Here is a 15,301-nt window from a genome sequence, read left to right on the forward strand (position 1 = left end):
ACTCCAAAGAGCATCCAAAAAGCACCAAAGGGAGCCTAACATCCTCCAGTGCTACCTTGCCCCGTACTTACCTTTTTGTAGTGATGTATTTTGGTATAGGTTGGCAAAATGCTGCTTTCAGCTCATTTGTTCCCAAGGCTGGGTGTTGTGGGAGTGGTATTTTGGTACAGATTGGCAAAACGCTGCTTTCGGCTCGTTTGTTCCCAACATGGGGTGTTGTGGGAGGGGTGGATACATGGCTTCCCTCTGTTAAAAATTAGCTTTCCTTGTGCATGTGCTGAATTAATTTTAATTCAGAGAAGCTCATTCTTGCTCATTTATGCAAGCCACTCCGATCTCTGTGCCAGCACCAGGGAGGGAGCAAGCAGCTGGGAGCGGAGGAGGCTGCTTTTGGCACAAGTGCCAGTTTCTACCAGTGTGAAGTGGTTACAAAATTCTGGGTGAGGCTTGGGGATCAATCGATGCTGATCAGAGGTTTTCATCTCAGATCTGTCCTCTGGTGCCCCTTCCCTACCCCACAGGATTGCAGAAGAGGATGCATATTAGTCTTCCAAAGGGTTTCGGGGGAAGCAAAGAGGCTCTCTGACTGCGTTGTGTTGTGATCTTGTTTAACGTTATAGGTTTTATTCCCTTAGGGAAGAATGGAATTATGAAGAAAACAAACTCCTGGAGGAAAATGTCTATATAAATGATGTTATTCTCTGTTTGTGCTCTCAATTTTATGGATGTACTTTGTAGGTACTCCTGACTTATGCAGGCCATATGACTTTCAAGATGGGGCATGTAGGACAGTCCAGGTCATAAAAAAGTCCTTTTAGGGTAAGAAAGTAGAAGCAGATCTCAGGAAGCTACCTGGTGCTACTGGATTTGCCACAATTTCTGGCAGGTAATCAGTAATGGGGTGGTATATTGGTGTTTGGTAGATGGTTGGTCTAGATGATCCTAGAGGTCTTTTCCAACCTTAATAATTCTATAAATCTATGACTCTATAATATAGAAGCCCTGAAAGCTGCCAAAGAAATGTGTCACAAAACTCTTTGAAAGGGTACATAACTGCAGGATAAGGGGAAATGGTTTTAAGTTGAGGGAGGGAAGATTTAGGTTGGTTGTCAGGGGAAGTTCTTTACAGAGAGAGTGGTGAGGTGCTGGAACAGGCTGCCCAGAGAGGTTGTGGATGCCCTGTGCCTAGAGGTGCTCCAGGCCAGATAGGATGGGGCCCTGGGCAGCCTGGTCTAGTATTAAATGGGGAGGTTGGTAGCTCTGCATGTGGCAGGGGGGTTGGAGATTCATGATCCTTGAGGTCCCTTCCAGCCCTGGCCATTCTGTGTGATTGTGTGTGTGTTTGTGAGCAGGGGACCCTGATGGGGCTGGGGCATAGGGAAAGGTAGATCATAGAATCACAGAATGGATGAAGTTGGAAGCACCTCTGAATCCATGTGGTCCAACTTCTGCTTGAGAAGGGCAGTCCCATGTCCGGGTGGGATTGGAGATCCACAAAACCAGTCCCCCAGGCTCCTCTCTGGTCCCTGTGCTAAGTAATGAGCTGAGAGAACTCCTGAGACACAGTTAGTCCCTGTGCTGGCCTGTCACTGGACACTCCTGGCTATAAATCCCTGCTGGGATGGATTTATAACCATGAATGGAATCCTCCTGAGGATCCCCTACCCCATGCTCAGCAGCCCCAGCGCTTTCAGCCTTTCCTCCCAGCAGAGCTGCTCCAGGCCCATGGTCATTTTGATGACTCTTCACTGGACTCTCCAATAGACTCCGACCTAGATGGGACTAGTGGAGCTGGGATCAGAGAAGGATGAGGTAAAGGGGATGGGGACAGGGGATGATCACAAGGGGTAGCTACATGAAGCTGATGGTTGGAAACAGCTGAGCCACGCTGGGATGGGGACAGGGAGCAGAGAGAGCCAGACCGGGCCGGACTGGGATGGAAGAGAGAGAAGAACAAGGCCCTACTTCAGGCTTCAGAATGCACGCTAGGCCGCAGCCTCCTTCGTTGCCAAGCAACGCTCTCAGAGACCCGCGGGCGTCACGTGACGGTGCGAGGTCACGTGAGCGAGCAATACCGGCTGTCGCGGGATGATGACGTAACGCGTGTGGGGCGTTGCGGGAACGTTGCAGGGATGGAGGAAAGGGAGAGGCTGCGGAGAGAGATCCGGCTGCTGCAGGGTACGGTAGGGCTGGGCCTGGGGGAGGCTTGGAGACCGTGAGGGGCGGTTAGGAGGTGCGTGGAGGGCGTGGGAGTAGGAGGAAGGCCTATGGGGTCCGTGAGGGCAGCCAAGAGGCCTTTGGCGTGTGTGGGGGGTAGCCAGAAGGCTCGTGGGGGTGCGTGGGGCCTGTGGGAGAAGTCGTGAGGTTCCTCGGACGCGTGGTATTGTGGGGGGTAGCCAGGATGTCCGTCAGGCTCGCGAGAATAGCTCGGAGGCACCTGAGGTGCGTGGGTTTCGTGGGGCTCCTGGGGTGTTTGCGGCTTGTGGTGGCCGCCAAGAAGCCGTAGGGGGATGTGAGGCTCCTGGGGTGGGTAGGGGTCTGTGGGGGTTGCCAGGAGGCTCCTGGGATACATGGGGGATGTCTGGATGGCCAGCAGGCCTGTGAGGTGTGTGGGGGCAGGCAGATGTCTTCAGGAGTAGAGACGGAGTAGGCTGGGGGTAGAGAAGAGGGATGGAAGGATGTGGAGAAGGCCTAGGAGTGCAAAGGAAATGGCGGCCCTGGGTTTTCTGGATGGAGATGGGGAGAGGAGAGGGCTCAGGAGTGTTGGGTCTGGGGAGAGAATGTAGGAGACCTGGGTGGGAGAGGGTAAGGGGTAGGTGGAGACCTCTGGGCATCCGCACACTGCAGTGCATGTCACCCTCCTGGGAGGGACATGTCCCAACAGTTCCTTGTCATGTTCAGGAGCAACATTTGGGATCCCCAGGTGGCACAGAATGGGGCTGTGTCCCTCATCCTCATTCCTTGGATTCCTCATCAGCTTTGTGGGGGAGGAGTGGGTGTATTTGTATGCCCTTTCCTTGCTTGGGAGAGCATCAGTGCTCGTTCTTAGAAATAACTGGCTCTATTTGTAGCCCCCCAAGGTAATTTTTCCACATTAGAAATGCTTTGCAGCTATCTACTTCATCCAAGAACCCTCTTGTTGGGCAGTAGGAAAAAAAATTTCATGCTGGAGCATGCTGACACCTACATATAGGGCTCTAAAATCCTTTGGCAATCCCTTCTATTGAAAATGTTTTCTAAGCACTGGGCAGACCCTCCGTAATCCATGCGTGTTGATTAGCTCAGTTGCTAATTAGAAGCCCAAAGCACCAGGGGGTATGGTGACGTCATAAAGGGATGAAGGTGCGGTGACTCAGTACAAAGCTGGGGCTGCTTTGGAGCTTCCTCATTGTTACTTTATGTTTTGGGCTTGCACTGTGCTACGTGTGTAAGCAGCCCAGTGTAAGTGGAACCCTCCTGACAACCTTATAGCAGGGCTCAGAGGTTGCTCTGAAATAATTCATTTCGTTAGGCTCCAAAAACAAGAATACTGATGGTCTGTTTTGGTGCTGGCACACCCAAAAAAAAAAGAGTATAAAGGATCAGAAGGTGGCCAACAGCAGTAATGAAGTGTGTGTTAAAGGTCTGTTTGTACATCAGACCTGCTGTCATGCTGTATCACTTTTGTTACCGGTTTTCATGAAGATTGAAGAAAATAATTGTTTTCAAGTTCTTGTGTGTGTGTGTGCGTGGTGTTTTTTTTTGTTTTTCATTTTCTAGCACCACTTACCTAAAGTCTGGCCAAAGTGAGTGATCGTCCTCATTGCAGTGTGAGGAAAAGTAGAGCTGTGATGTTGGAAACCTCCCCCTTGGGATTGACAATTAACAGATGCTGTCTTCTGTTCTTCAGGTCTCATAGACAACCACAGGAACACCCATGGGGATGTGCCACGACCGCTTTCTTCTGCTCCACGGATGTGGAGCAACACCACACAGGCCCCATTCAGCAGGAGGGGAGCGTTCTCAGCCCGGTATCCCCAGCTGCAGCCTCCCAGGGAATTCCAGCCACGCCGAGCTCACTCTTGGAGGAAGAAATACTCCCTTGTGAACCAGCCCTCAGGACCAGGGTGTGATGTTGGGAATGCCACCACATCCAGGGCTTTTGGGAGCAACGAAGACAGCCAGGCAGCCGTGCCATCAGCAGCATCCCCAGAGAGACAAGTGGACTTAACAACAGATGGGAACATCGTTGTGGGCATCCAGGTGACACAAAAGACTGGTCTTGTAGGTACTGAAGGATTTAGTGATGCGAGTGTTTATTGTGATGTTTCTGGGCTTAAAACAGAGCTTGTTGCTCCAGATGATGGTAATGTGCAGGATTCTTCCATTCCTCTGTACACAAACCAAGAAGAAGAGCCAAAGCCTTCTCTCTCTGTTTCATTTAGCTCGTCTCACCGCGTTGTCAGCTCATCGTACCTGTTTGACAATCCCAGAAAGGTGCACCTGGCTGAAAGCTCCAGAAGTGCCAGCGAAAGCGCTGTCACACTGAAAACAGAGCCACAGCCACTGTCAGCTCTGCCAAGCTGTGAGCAGGCTCAGCAGTCGATGTGGTGGAAGCCAGAGCCACCCGCTCTGGGGCAGTGCAGCTGGGAGCAAGTTGAGGACGTTCACAGAGAGCCAAAGCTCTTTGGAAATGCAGAGATGCACTCTAAACCGACTCAGGCACTGACTTCGGCAGTTGTGATGTCTCCAGTGAAGAACAAGTTTTCTGTAATCCCCAAAGTTTCCAGTCTCCAAAGAGCTGCCTCGGTGACGGTCTCCAGCAAAGCTTCAAAGTTCAGGAAAACCAATTATACCTGGGTTGCAAACCCTAGTAAATGCTCTCGTCCTGTGAAGAGATGGATCAGCCCGAGAGCTTCTGACAGCGCTAAGAAGATCACTGGTGGAGCTGAGAGAGGTTCAAAAATATCTCCAAAGACAGATTTGGGAGCAAAGGTGAAGAAATCAGGGCTGCAATCCAAAGTGGGTGTTTCTCCCAGCAAGTATAAGTGGAAAGCCTCCAGCCTGCAGGCTTCGCCCTCCACATCCAAGTCAGTGTTCAGGTGGCAGTCGGAGGATCAGAAGATGTCCTCAGCCTTCAACCTGCTGCCTCCCAGCGAATCATCAGTTGGAGTGAATCCCTCCTTAGGTGAGGCTGTGCTTACCAGTTATAAAGTGAAGAGTCGGACAAAAATCATCAAGAGGAAGGCAAGCTCAAGGTAAGATCATAGAAAACATGAAGGTTGGAAAGGCCACTAAGATCATCGTGTTTAACAGTCACCGTGTCACCAAACCATGTCGAGTTGCTGGTCTTCTGAGAAGAATTGTCACTGCACATGTCCATAGGCTTTAAGTGAAGCTGGAACAGTTTTTTCTTTATACCTCTGGGACAAAGGATCTCTTCTGTGTTGAATAATGTGTACTGCACATAATAATGTGTACTGCACATTACAGGCATAGATATGAATGAAATTACAGTGAGACTTGTTGTATATTGGTAGATCTGTTTGCTTTCCCCTTTCCAGCTATTGTGACTCTGTTCTCTATGGAGGAATCCTGCTTTTCAGGGTTGCAAGGACTGATATTTTAATTGTTTTATCAGTCTGGATAACTCAGAATTTAATTTTTCAAACAGAACTTGTCTCCCATTCCTTTTTCTCCAAAGACTTCAGCTCAGCACTTAGCAGGCTTCTCCCTGGCCTGGATAACAGACCAATATTAAAAGAGAAGGAAATAGGTACTTTCCCTATTGATTTATTTTCAGAGTTTTGTTGCACTGGGGGCTGGTGAAAGGAGAACAGACTTGGATCACACTTACCTTTTATTATCCGTGCCTGTAAAATGCACAGGGACAGAGAGGAGACAGAAGCTGAGCTGTGCAGGCTGTGTATGCTGGAAAGAAGTGCTGCCTAGCTGTAAATCTGATAGATCTGCAGTGCTCTCTGCTTTTAGTACTATTCTTTTTGGGCTGTCCACCACTGCAACCCAAGCATCTTCCCTGAAGGTTCTTACTCCTCTCCTTGTAGGGTTGGTGTCAGGTTTTGCTATCCTGGGAAAATGTGTTGTGCTGAAGCAGCTGAGATTCTTCTGGAATGATTTTTCCACTATCCCTGTGTCTGATAGGGGCAAGATTAAAAAATGAAGCGTGGCAGAAGGAAAAGGTGTATGGGCTGAGTTATCTGGACTGGAAGTGGAGGGGAAATAAAAGGGTTGGGATCAAACTTTCCCCGAAAGTGTTGTGGAAGTGCTGCAGGGACTTCCTGGTGGAAAAGCTGTGTTCTGTGCTGATGTTTTCATCAGGGCTGGATGCGAGCCAGGGTGGGCTTAAGGAAAGGATAAGTGGGATGAAGTGGAGGCAGCGGCACAGATGTGTGATCTTTGCTATGGGACTGTGTAGTACCTTTTCCCAGGTCCTCTCCTTGGATCCTGTCATCCCTCTGAAGGACACCATTTCCTCCTCTGCATCTCTTAAGCAGAAGTGAGTTGAGTCAAGCTGTCAAACACCTCATGCTCCATCTGTGCTTTGCCAGAAATTCCTTAGATTCACTTATTTTCTTGCAGTGTTCTTTTCAGTGCTTCTTACAGGGCAGCATTATGGAGGAGAAACAGAGCTTGGTGACCCACCGTTTCAGTTGTGAGCAAGAAGACCAACTGTGTTTCAATCACACCCCCACCCTCTTCTAACAGTCTGGTATTTGCATTCACAGCTACCCAGCGGATAAGAAGAGCAGTCCCTTGCTCACCACACCACTGAAGAGCCCCTTCCATCCCAGGAAGAAAAACACCCTGCGGGGAAAAGCTTCTGTGACTCCAAAACGCTCCTCGCCCAAGGGGCTGGTGCAGATCACCAAGCACAGGCTCTGCAGGCTGCCGACTGCCAGGAACCAGGGCTCCTCCAGGGAAGGTAGGAACAGGCATCCTGAGGCTGCTTGCTGAAAACAGCTCCAAGAGAGGCTCTTGGAATTGGAAAATTGGTTATCGTGTCCTCTGGGAGATCTGCTGTTATAGGTCCTGGAACAAACTGGGAGGAGTTCTGGATGGAGTAAGGCTTCTGCCTTAACCCAGAGTTGTGCTTTGACATCTCCAGATAGAGTCATTTCAAAGCTTCCTTTTTGTTCTGAATGCAGTTTTGCTAGACGTGCAAGCATCACATTGGAAGATGCTCAGGAAAGTGAGAACAGCAGAGGCAGTAGCAATACATCTACAAGACTGATCTCTCTTTTTGCACAGGAGAAAAGCTTGTGCTTTTCATGTCACGTCATGAGATGCTCCTTTGGAAGTTAGCAAGCACACCTGTGTCCCAGTGAGATGTCTTTTGTATTGAATGTGGTTAAAATTGCAGTTGTTAAAGAAATATTGGATCCCTTATGGTTTGGGTTCATAGTCAGAGCAGACACTGACTTCTTAGGGCTGGCAGAGTTGCACCGAGGAGTACATGAAGCAGTATCATGATGTTTCTGGCTTTGAAGTCAGGTTCTCTTGTTTAGTGTCAACATAATCACCCACAGTTTAATCTGAAGTGTACCCACAGTTTAATCTGAAGTGGGTACAAGTACGTTTTGATTATGTGCCTATGCTGAGCTCGTTGATATAGTGGTGCTATCATAGGTATTGCTTGAATAGAGAAAAGGCTGCTTGGGCTACACGATAGCTGCAGTTTGCCTCAGAAGGTAAAGCTGCACTTTAATTACTGAATTTACACATGTAATTGTAATTATTTCTGGTTCAAATAGCTCTGTGTTAAGATGTTGCTGTGTTTGGACAGACCAAAAGACAAGAACGGGGGCTTGTGATGCAGGAGAAAGAAGATTTTCTTTTTTTTAATGGGAGGAAAAGAAAAATATAACTTAAAAAAAATATTATTTTTACTGCATGTGTTTTAAGAAAGATTTGGGGGAATGGAAAGGATGCTGTGAGGAGAATTTTGGATCTGGTGCTTGAGGATGCAGATATGGCTTGTAAGGAGGTAAGGAAAAGTGGACATCCATGTAACTGCGTTCATGCTGATGCTCCACCATTGTGTTCCATGATTTTGGAGCTGAGTCTTGCTTCACTAAGTGATGTCAGCTTACATCTTGCTGTTTGGAGAGGGATTTAGGGTTGCAACAGCCTGAGGAAATAGAGATGTTGTTTACAGGGCTATAAACTGTTGTGGTGCTCAGGACCTGAGGTTAAACCACATCTTTGCTCTGTGTAGGTGGAACCACAGTGCTACGCAGGGAGCAGAGTTTGCTCAGCTGTGTGCATTGCTGTGTGGGAAGCAGAGGAGGTCAGAGTGCTGCAGCTTTGGGGAGGCTCTGAGCTGCCATTGAGGCTTGTCTGGGGCTTAGCAAGCATCTCTTCATTTTATCTCTCAGCAGAAGTGTGTGCCCAGCCAAAATGAAGCTGAGAATATACAAAATAGATCAAAATCTGCTCTCCTGGGAGCATGACTGTCAGCTGCCAGCAGCCTGTGCTTTTGGGGAATGTGTGCTGAATCCTAGTTCCTTGATTGAAGGTAATGAACAGTCCCCTGGTGAAAAGATTTATATCTTAAACCACGTAGGCCTGAAAATATGTAGATATTGCAGAAATACAGCTGCGTTCCTGGCTTTTATCAAAGTGGAGGAATGCAAACAAAGAAGCTTAAGAAAAAGAGAAAAATGAAAAATAGGGCTGGAAGTCACTTGGGGAGAGCATTTAGTTCAGTCCCCTGCCCAAAATGGATCAAATGATCAAGGTACTTCTGATGCGTGGTAACAAAGCCTGATTTATGAGGTTGTGAGCTGTCAAAGTGACTTATGTTGTTTTCCATTTTGGATCTGTGTGTTTTGTTGTCCGGGCTGATAAGTGTGGAAATAAGAATTTGCTTTACAGAGGCTGGTGTTTATGCTGTGTGGCTTTTTCTTTGCAAACTGCAGCACCTGCTTGAAAAACATCTTGATTTGGTTCTTGAAAGTACTGGTATCATATGGCTGTATGGCTGCTGGTGTTCTTACCTCTGCTGTACCTCCATTTCAGGGATCCCACAGGACTTGACAGATGCTCCTTCGTGTGCCATCAGCAGCTCTGCACGGGGAGGCAGCTGCCAGGCAATGCACAGCTGCTTTGCTTCTTCAGCTGGCAGAGAAATTCAGCAAAAGTCCTGACAGCTCTGAAATTGCAGAATGAACTTTGGTTGTCGCTTGGTGAAGGCTGAGCACTAAGTTGGTGAGCTGGAAGGCTGTGACACTTGTGTGGCCAACAAAGAAACTGTTGGGTGCTAAAACAGAGAGAGGATATTTTCAAGGCAGCATTCCCTACTTGTATGTGAGGATCTGGGTGAGACTCGAGGAAGCTCAGATGTTCCTCATTTGGCATTCGTGGAAATGGAAAGTCACAAACCAATGGGTTGTTCTCACTGTGAATGAGCTTGGAGCTGTCATAAAGTAACTCTGAAATATTTCATCTGAATATGGGATGAGTGAGGGTGCTCAGAATTGGGATATGTCCCAAACTGAAGTTGATCTAATGGGATGGCATTTCTAATGCAGATAACTGCCTAATCCACAGAAGGTTTGTGCGGGGGCTGTTTGTACACAGGAAGATCTCATGTGTGTGACCAAAGCAAAGAGGAATGAAAAATGTTGAGCCAAATTAATGTTGATAAAACAGCCTTTAGATTTTGGACTACTTGACAACTTAGTGCTTAATATTAATGAATCATTAATATTAAAGTATTCTTTTCTTTTTCCTTCCTGCTTAAGTTCATAAGCTCTTTTTGAAGGGAAGGAGAACTTGGAGATAATTGCTTTGTTGGAAGTTGTGAACTCACTCAGGTGCCAACCCTGTGGCTTGATGAAGCTGATGGCATCCCAATTTATGCATGGTGTCCACTTCATTTGGAATCTGGACCAGGCTCCTGCCTAAACATGCTTCTTCTATGCATTTTTCTATAGAGGAGGCAGACTAGACTGTATAGAGGAGGTACAGTTGAATGATTAAGATCTGAGTGGAGTTTCCACTGATTGCAGTTCTCCCAACTGTTTGGTGTGGTTGTTTGGTTGTGTTTTTTTTTGGGGGGGGGGGGACATTGACACCAAAAGTTTTGATGCAGAGAATAAACCCTGGACTCCTGCTCAGTCATTTACTGAGCAGCTTTCCTGCCAATAATGGTATGTTGTATTTATGTTGTCTAAATATCAAATGTCTATCCTGAATTGGCCTTCCCTTGCTTATTTGTTGCAGCAAACAGCCAATGTAATAAAATAGCAAAGTGCATGCTGGAATGGCAGTGCTTCAGACAGTCTCCTTCAGGCTGTTTGGCCATGTGTTGTTGGATGAGGTTGAGCAGCAACAGTTGGGTTTTTGTGAAGTGAAGGGGGAGTTATCCCCCACCAAAGCATGGCAATATCATCATCTGGTGATACGTTTGAAGGCCAGATCCTAACTTTCAATTGAGTTCTGCGTGACCCAAAAGTGGTGACAAAGGGATGTTTCTGTTCCTCCTGTACTGCAGGTGTGGATATAGGAAAGCCCCTTTTATTTCCACCATATTGGGAGCTGTGAGGGTAACAATTGGTGTCTTGCAGGATGAGGCCCCTTCTCAGCTCATTTAAAAACAGACGAGTGGTTGCAATTGCAAGCTGCAAAAATCAATGCTTGCCCTCCATGCAGTGGCACTGCTCTGGTCGAATTCACCCTGCTTGGACTTTTGGCACTGTTGTCTCTTATTGCCTTGATTTTACTGTAGGATAAACTAGAACTAATGGCTTAAAATGACTTTTTCTTTTTTTTTTTTGGCAAGGATTGGGTGTCAGAGGGGCAGGAGAGCTGGGCTGTGCCTATTCTTTGTATGCCCAACGTGGAGCTGCGTGACATTCTCCAATAATGGGGAAGATTTGGGATTTTGGAGAGTTTATTGCTGCCCTTCCTTCCCCTCAGCCCTGCAGAGGGCACTCGTGCCCCTCGCATTTCCCCAGCCCACCTTTTTCTGGTTATTGATGGCCTAATTTCGTCTTTATGTGAAAGAAAGCAGATATCAAGTAATTTGCAGCAATAACCTGCTAATGCTGGGCCAGTATCAAAACTCCCATGTTCATTTCAAGTGGCAGATAAAACACTAATATATAATTATCCTTGCAAATTGGATTGTTTTAAATAACCAAAAGGCTATGGCCAGGAGAAAACTATCCCATTTCCCTTGAGTTACTATTGCGGTGTAATTGCTGCGTTCAATCAATTTCTTTGGCATTAGAAATTCCATCACAATCAACATTAAGCTTTATTCATTGTGATGGCTAAGAGCCGGGCCATTTCTCCTCTTTTCCTTAACTGGCAAAATTAATCAGGGAAAAGATTTTAAACATTTACCCGTGCGAAAGAGGTCAGCTCTGCCACTATATTGCTCAGCAGATAAGGGGGCTAATAAAAAGAAAATTGAATTACTAATGATCGCCAGGAACAGAGTATATAAAACCTGGCAATCGCCCGGTTCAGGAAAAAGGAGAATCAATTTTCTTCGGACAAGGTGCGCTCATTTTTTATTTTGGCGCGTATTATCAGCAATTTAATTTGAAAGAGCATAAACAGGAGGAAACAGTTAGAAAATAATGAGCCCGAAGGTGTAAAATGCTGCAGGATATATGCTGTACACAATTTATTTGGCACAACAGATAATCACTTTAATTGAATTCCAAACTGCATTGTTCAGCAGCGGCGCGGGCTGAACCTGCGTCGCCTGTGGGGATTGAGGAGCATCACAAAGATGCTGGTGAGGGGCTGCTTGGTGTCTTTTCCCCTCTGTAATGTCCCCTTGCAGGCAGGATGTCTCAGCCGGGTGCCCAGAGTTGCTCAGGCAGTCGCAGCTGGCTGTGAGCAGAGACGTGCAAACGAGCTTCTGCTTTCTCTGGGTTAGATTGCATCGCCGTGTCTGTGTTTCTTAAATAATTCGGTGTTGGTCAGGGGTGAGAATTTAGTGCAAGATCATAGAATTATAGTATGGCTTGGGTTGGAAGGGACCTCAAGGATCATTAAGCTCCAGCCCCCCTGCTGCAGGCAGGGCTGCCAACCTCCATATCTAATACTAGACCCGGCTGCCCTGGCCGAGGGCTCCATTCGACCTGGCTTCGAATGCCTCCAGGAATGGGGCATCCACAGCCTCTCTGGACACCCTGTTCCAGCACCTCGCCACTATTATAGTAAAGAATTTCTCTCTGATATCCAGTCTGAATTTTCACTTCTTCAGCTTAAAACCATTTCCCCTTGTCTTGCTGTTATCTACCCTTTCCTACCTTTTACCCTTTTACCCTACCTGAAGGCTTCCTTCAGGTACTGGAAGGCTGCAGTGAGGTCATCCCACAGCCTTCTCTTCTCCAGGCTGAACAAGCCCAGTCATGGAACTCCTCTCAGGATTTGGGCTGAGGGTTTGCTGAACTGGGTTTCTCCTGTGACAGGAGAGGGATGCAGCCCTTCAAAATGTAATAATTCATTTATTTCTTCTTTTTGAATGAGTGGGTCACAACTTTGCCGTTATTCGTTTCCAGGAGCAAAGTGGCAATGGTTTCTATCACACCGTTAGCTTTTTGTTTTATGACTTCTGCCCCCATACCACTGTAAAAGTGCTGTGAAATGTGATGTGATGAGGATTTGGGTCTTTCCTGCATGGCGACTGTATGTGGTTCCTCCTCGGTGCTGCTGCTGAGCAAGCAGGATGAGATGCATGAGCTATGTATGCATTTTGTGGTGGAGCCTTCCAGCCTCCTGCAGGCTCACTTGACATCGGGTTAATAATAAGTAATAAGAACTTACATACCCAAATACACACCCGATACAGAATCTCACACTCTACAGTCTTCCCAGAACTTGTTGCTGCTTTTTAGGCTGCTCTACAGCTGCTCTGTTCATTCCCCTTCATTCCCCTATGCCTTGCCCCCTTCCTTCTCCCTGTGCCTTTCCCTTTCCTTTTTCAGGCTTTCTCCTTTCTTTCCTCACTTCCCTCCCCACGCCTTCTCCCTGCAGTTGCCCCGTGTTCTGCTGCTGTTCTCAGCTGACGGTACTTAAACCACACTTTTCAAAGACATTGGATCAGATCACATACTGTCACTGATTTAAAAAAAAAAAAAAAAAAAAAAAAAAAAGGGTGGTATTATGTATGGATAACAACCTACCTGCTTGAAGACCAATAGCAGCTCCTCATCCTGGAGTGTCACCATCACCCCCAGGTAGGGCTGGCACTGCTCATCTGCCCTGCAGTGCTGCTCGAACTCCAGGCACGTTCTGCCACCTCACAGAATTGTAGGGGTTGGAAGGGACCTCCAGGGATCATCGAGTCCAACCCCCTGCCAAAGCAGGTTCCCTACAGCAGGTCGCATAGGTAGGCATCCAGGCAGGTCTTGAACATCTCCAGAGAAGGAGACTCCACCACCTCCCTGGGCAGCCTGTTCCAGTGCTTCATCACCTCACTGTACAGAAGTTCTTGCGCACATTTGTGCGGAACTTCCTATGCTGCATTTTCCGGCTGTTTCCCCTTGTCCTGTCTCCACTCACCACTGAAAACAGTCTGGCCTCGCCATTCTGCCCCCCACACCTTAGATATTTATAGACCTGGATCAGGTCCCCTCTCAGTCTTCTTTTCTCAAGGTTGAACAGACCCAGTTCACTCAGCCTTTCTTCATAGGAGAGATGCTCCAGGCCCTTCACCATCTTTGTGGCCCTCCGCTGGACTCTTTCCAAGAGATCCCTGTCTTTTTTGTGCTGGGGAGCCCAGAACTGGACGCAGTACTCCAGATGAGGTCTTACCAGGCCAGAGTAGAGGGGGAGGATCACCTCCCTCGACCTGCTGGCCACGCTCTTTTTAATGCACCCCGGTATGCCATTGGCCCTCTTGGCCACAAGGGCACACTGCTGACTCATGGCCAACCTGTCGTCCACAAGGACACCCAGGTCCCTCTCTGCAGAGCTCCCCTCCAGCAGGTCATCCCCCAACCTGTACTGGTGCATGGAATTATTCCTCCTCCCTGTATCAGCTCCACTTGCCAGCTCCTTTCATTTCTGTAGTTCTGACCCCACATGGCCCTTGTGTCCCCGTATGCCCCCACAAGTCCCCCCATGTCCCCCTGCCCCACTTTGCTCAATGCTGGTGTCACTATGGGGTTGAAGATGGATTGAGAAATGCCTGTGGGGTGTGTGGAGTCCAGGAAGAAGTAGCTGGCCATGCGCAGTGGGGTGATGGTGTTCTTGGGGCACGGCTGTGACAGTGGGGTGGGGGTCATTGCCCCCAAAATGGGGCTTGTGCCCCACACATATGGGCAGGTTGTACAGGGAGTGCATTCTGGAGACGATTTGTCTTTTCTGCAAATCTGCTGTGACTTCAGCAATCCCACGTCGTGCTGCAGCAGAAATGGGGTACTGCAGTATGTCGGTGATCTCTGACTTGAGGAGCACAGGGGCTGCATGAAGTATGCATGCTGCAGCCTCCCTGTTTTTTGGGGGGTTTTGGTATTGATGTTTGTGCCAAAAGGCTCAAACGCTGCCATACAGGCAGGTGCCAGGTTCACTCACTGAGGACACAGTTCAAGGAACGTTTGGATTTTGTGTTGAGGGACATGGTTTAGTGAGTACTATTGGTGATAGGTGGATGGTTGGACTTGGATGATCCTGAAGGTCTTTTCCAACCTTGGTGATTCAGTGATTCTGTTATTTCACTGCTGACCCAGGGTTGAACCTTCAGAGTTTATAGAATCATTGAGTTTGGAAAAGAACCTCAAGATCACCCAGTCCAACCCCAACTCATGCTCACCATGTGCCTCAATGCTGCATCCATCCACCCTTCTCTTTCACACCTTCAGGGATGGTGACTCTGTGGGCAACTCGTTCTAATTACCTCACCACTCTTTCTGAGAAGGAATTCTTCCTAATATCCAACCTGTGTTAAACCTAACGACGTCTTCCTGCTTTAAGCCATCTCCTGCTCTGCATATGAAAAGTACATTCAAGTATTTTTATATTTTTTAAGCAGTGGCTTTTGGGTTATGCCTGGGAAGATGTGGGAGAAGTGTGTTATGGAGGGATGTTTGCCATGTTGCACAGTGGTAGGTCACCCTTTAGTTCTTTTTTTTAATGATTAAGGGAGCAGAGTGGATTCAAACTGGGATGTGAATGGTTGGGTATTAGGAAAAGTTTATTTTAAGAGTGGTAACACATTGAAACAGGCTCCTTGGAACAGGGAACAACTGTCTCTGGTATTCAACAAACGTGGAGATGATGTACTGAGGGACAGTTAGTGGGTACGGTGGGGATTGGACTGGGTGATCTTAGAGGTCTT

The 15,301-nt window shown here is 47.7% G+C and overlaps 1 protein-coding gene across 1 annotated transcript in view; it reads left to right on the top strand.

Annotated features, from left to right (window-relative positions):
• Positions 1-2,132: 2,132 nt before the first annotated feature.
• ZC3H3 (zinc finger CCCH-type containing 3) overlaps positions 2,133-15,301 on the top strand; it is a gene marked incomplete at both ends in the record, with an annotated part of 151,479 nt that continues 138,310 nt past the window's right edge. The window contains 3 exons of the mRNA XM_079533582.1: positions 2,133-2,178; positions 3,890-5,237; positions 6,726-6,922. Of these exons, the coding sequence (XP_079389708.1) occupies positions 2,133-2,178; positions 3,890-5,237; positions 6,726-6,922 (1,591 nt within the window). The remainder of the gene's footprint in view (positions 2,179-3,889; positions 5,238-6,725; positions 6,923-15,301) is intronic.

Source organism: Tetrao urogallus (genome assembly GCF_951394365.1).
Source record: "Tetrao urogallus genome assembly, chromosome: 3".
Lineage (NCBI taxonomy): Eukaryota > Metazoa > Chordata > Aves > Galliformes > Phasianidae > Tetrao > Tetrao urogallus.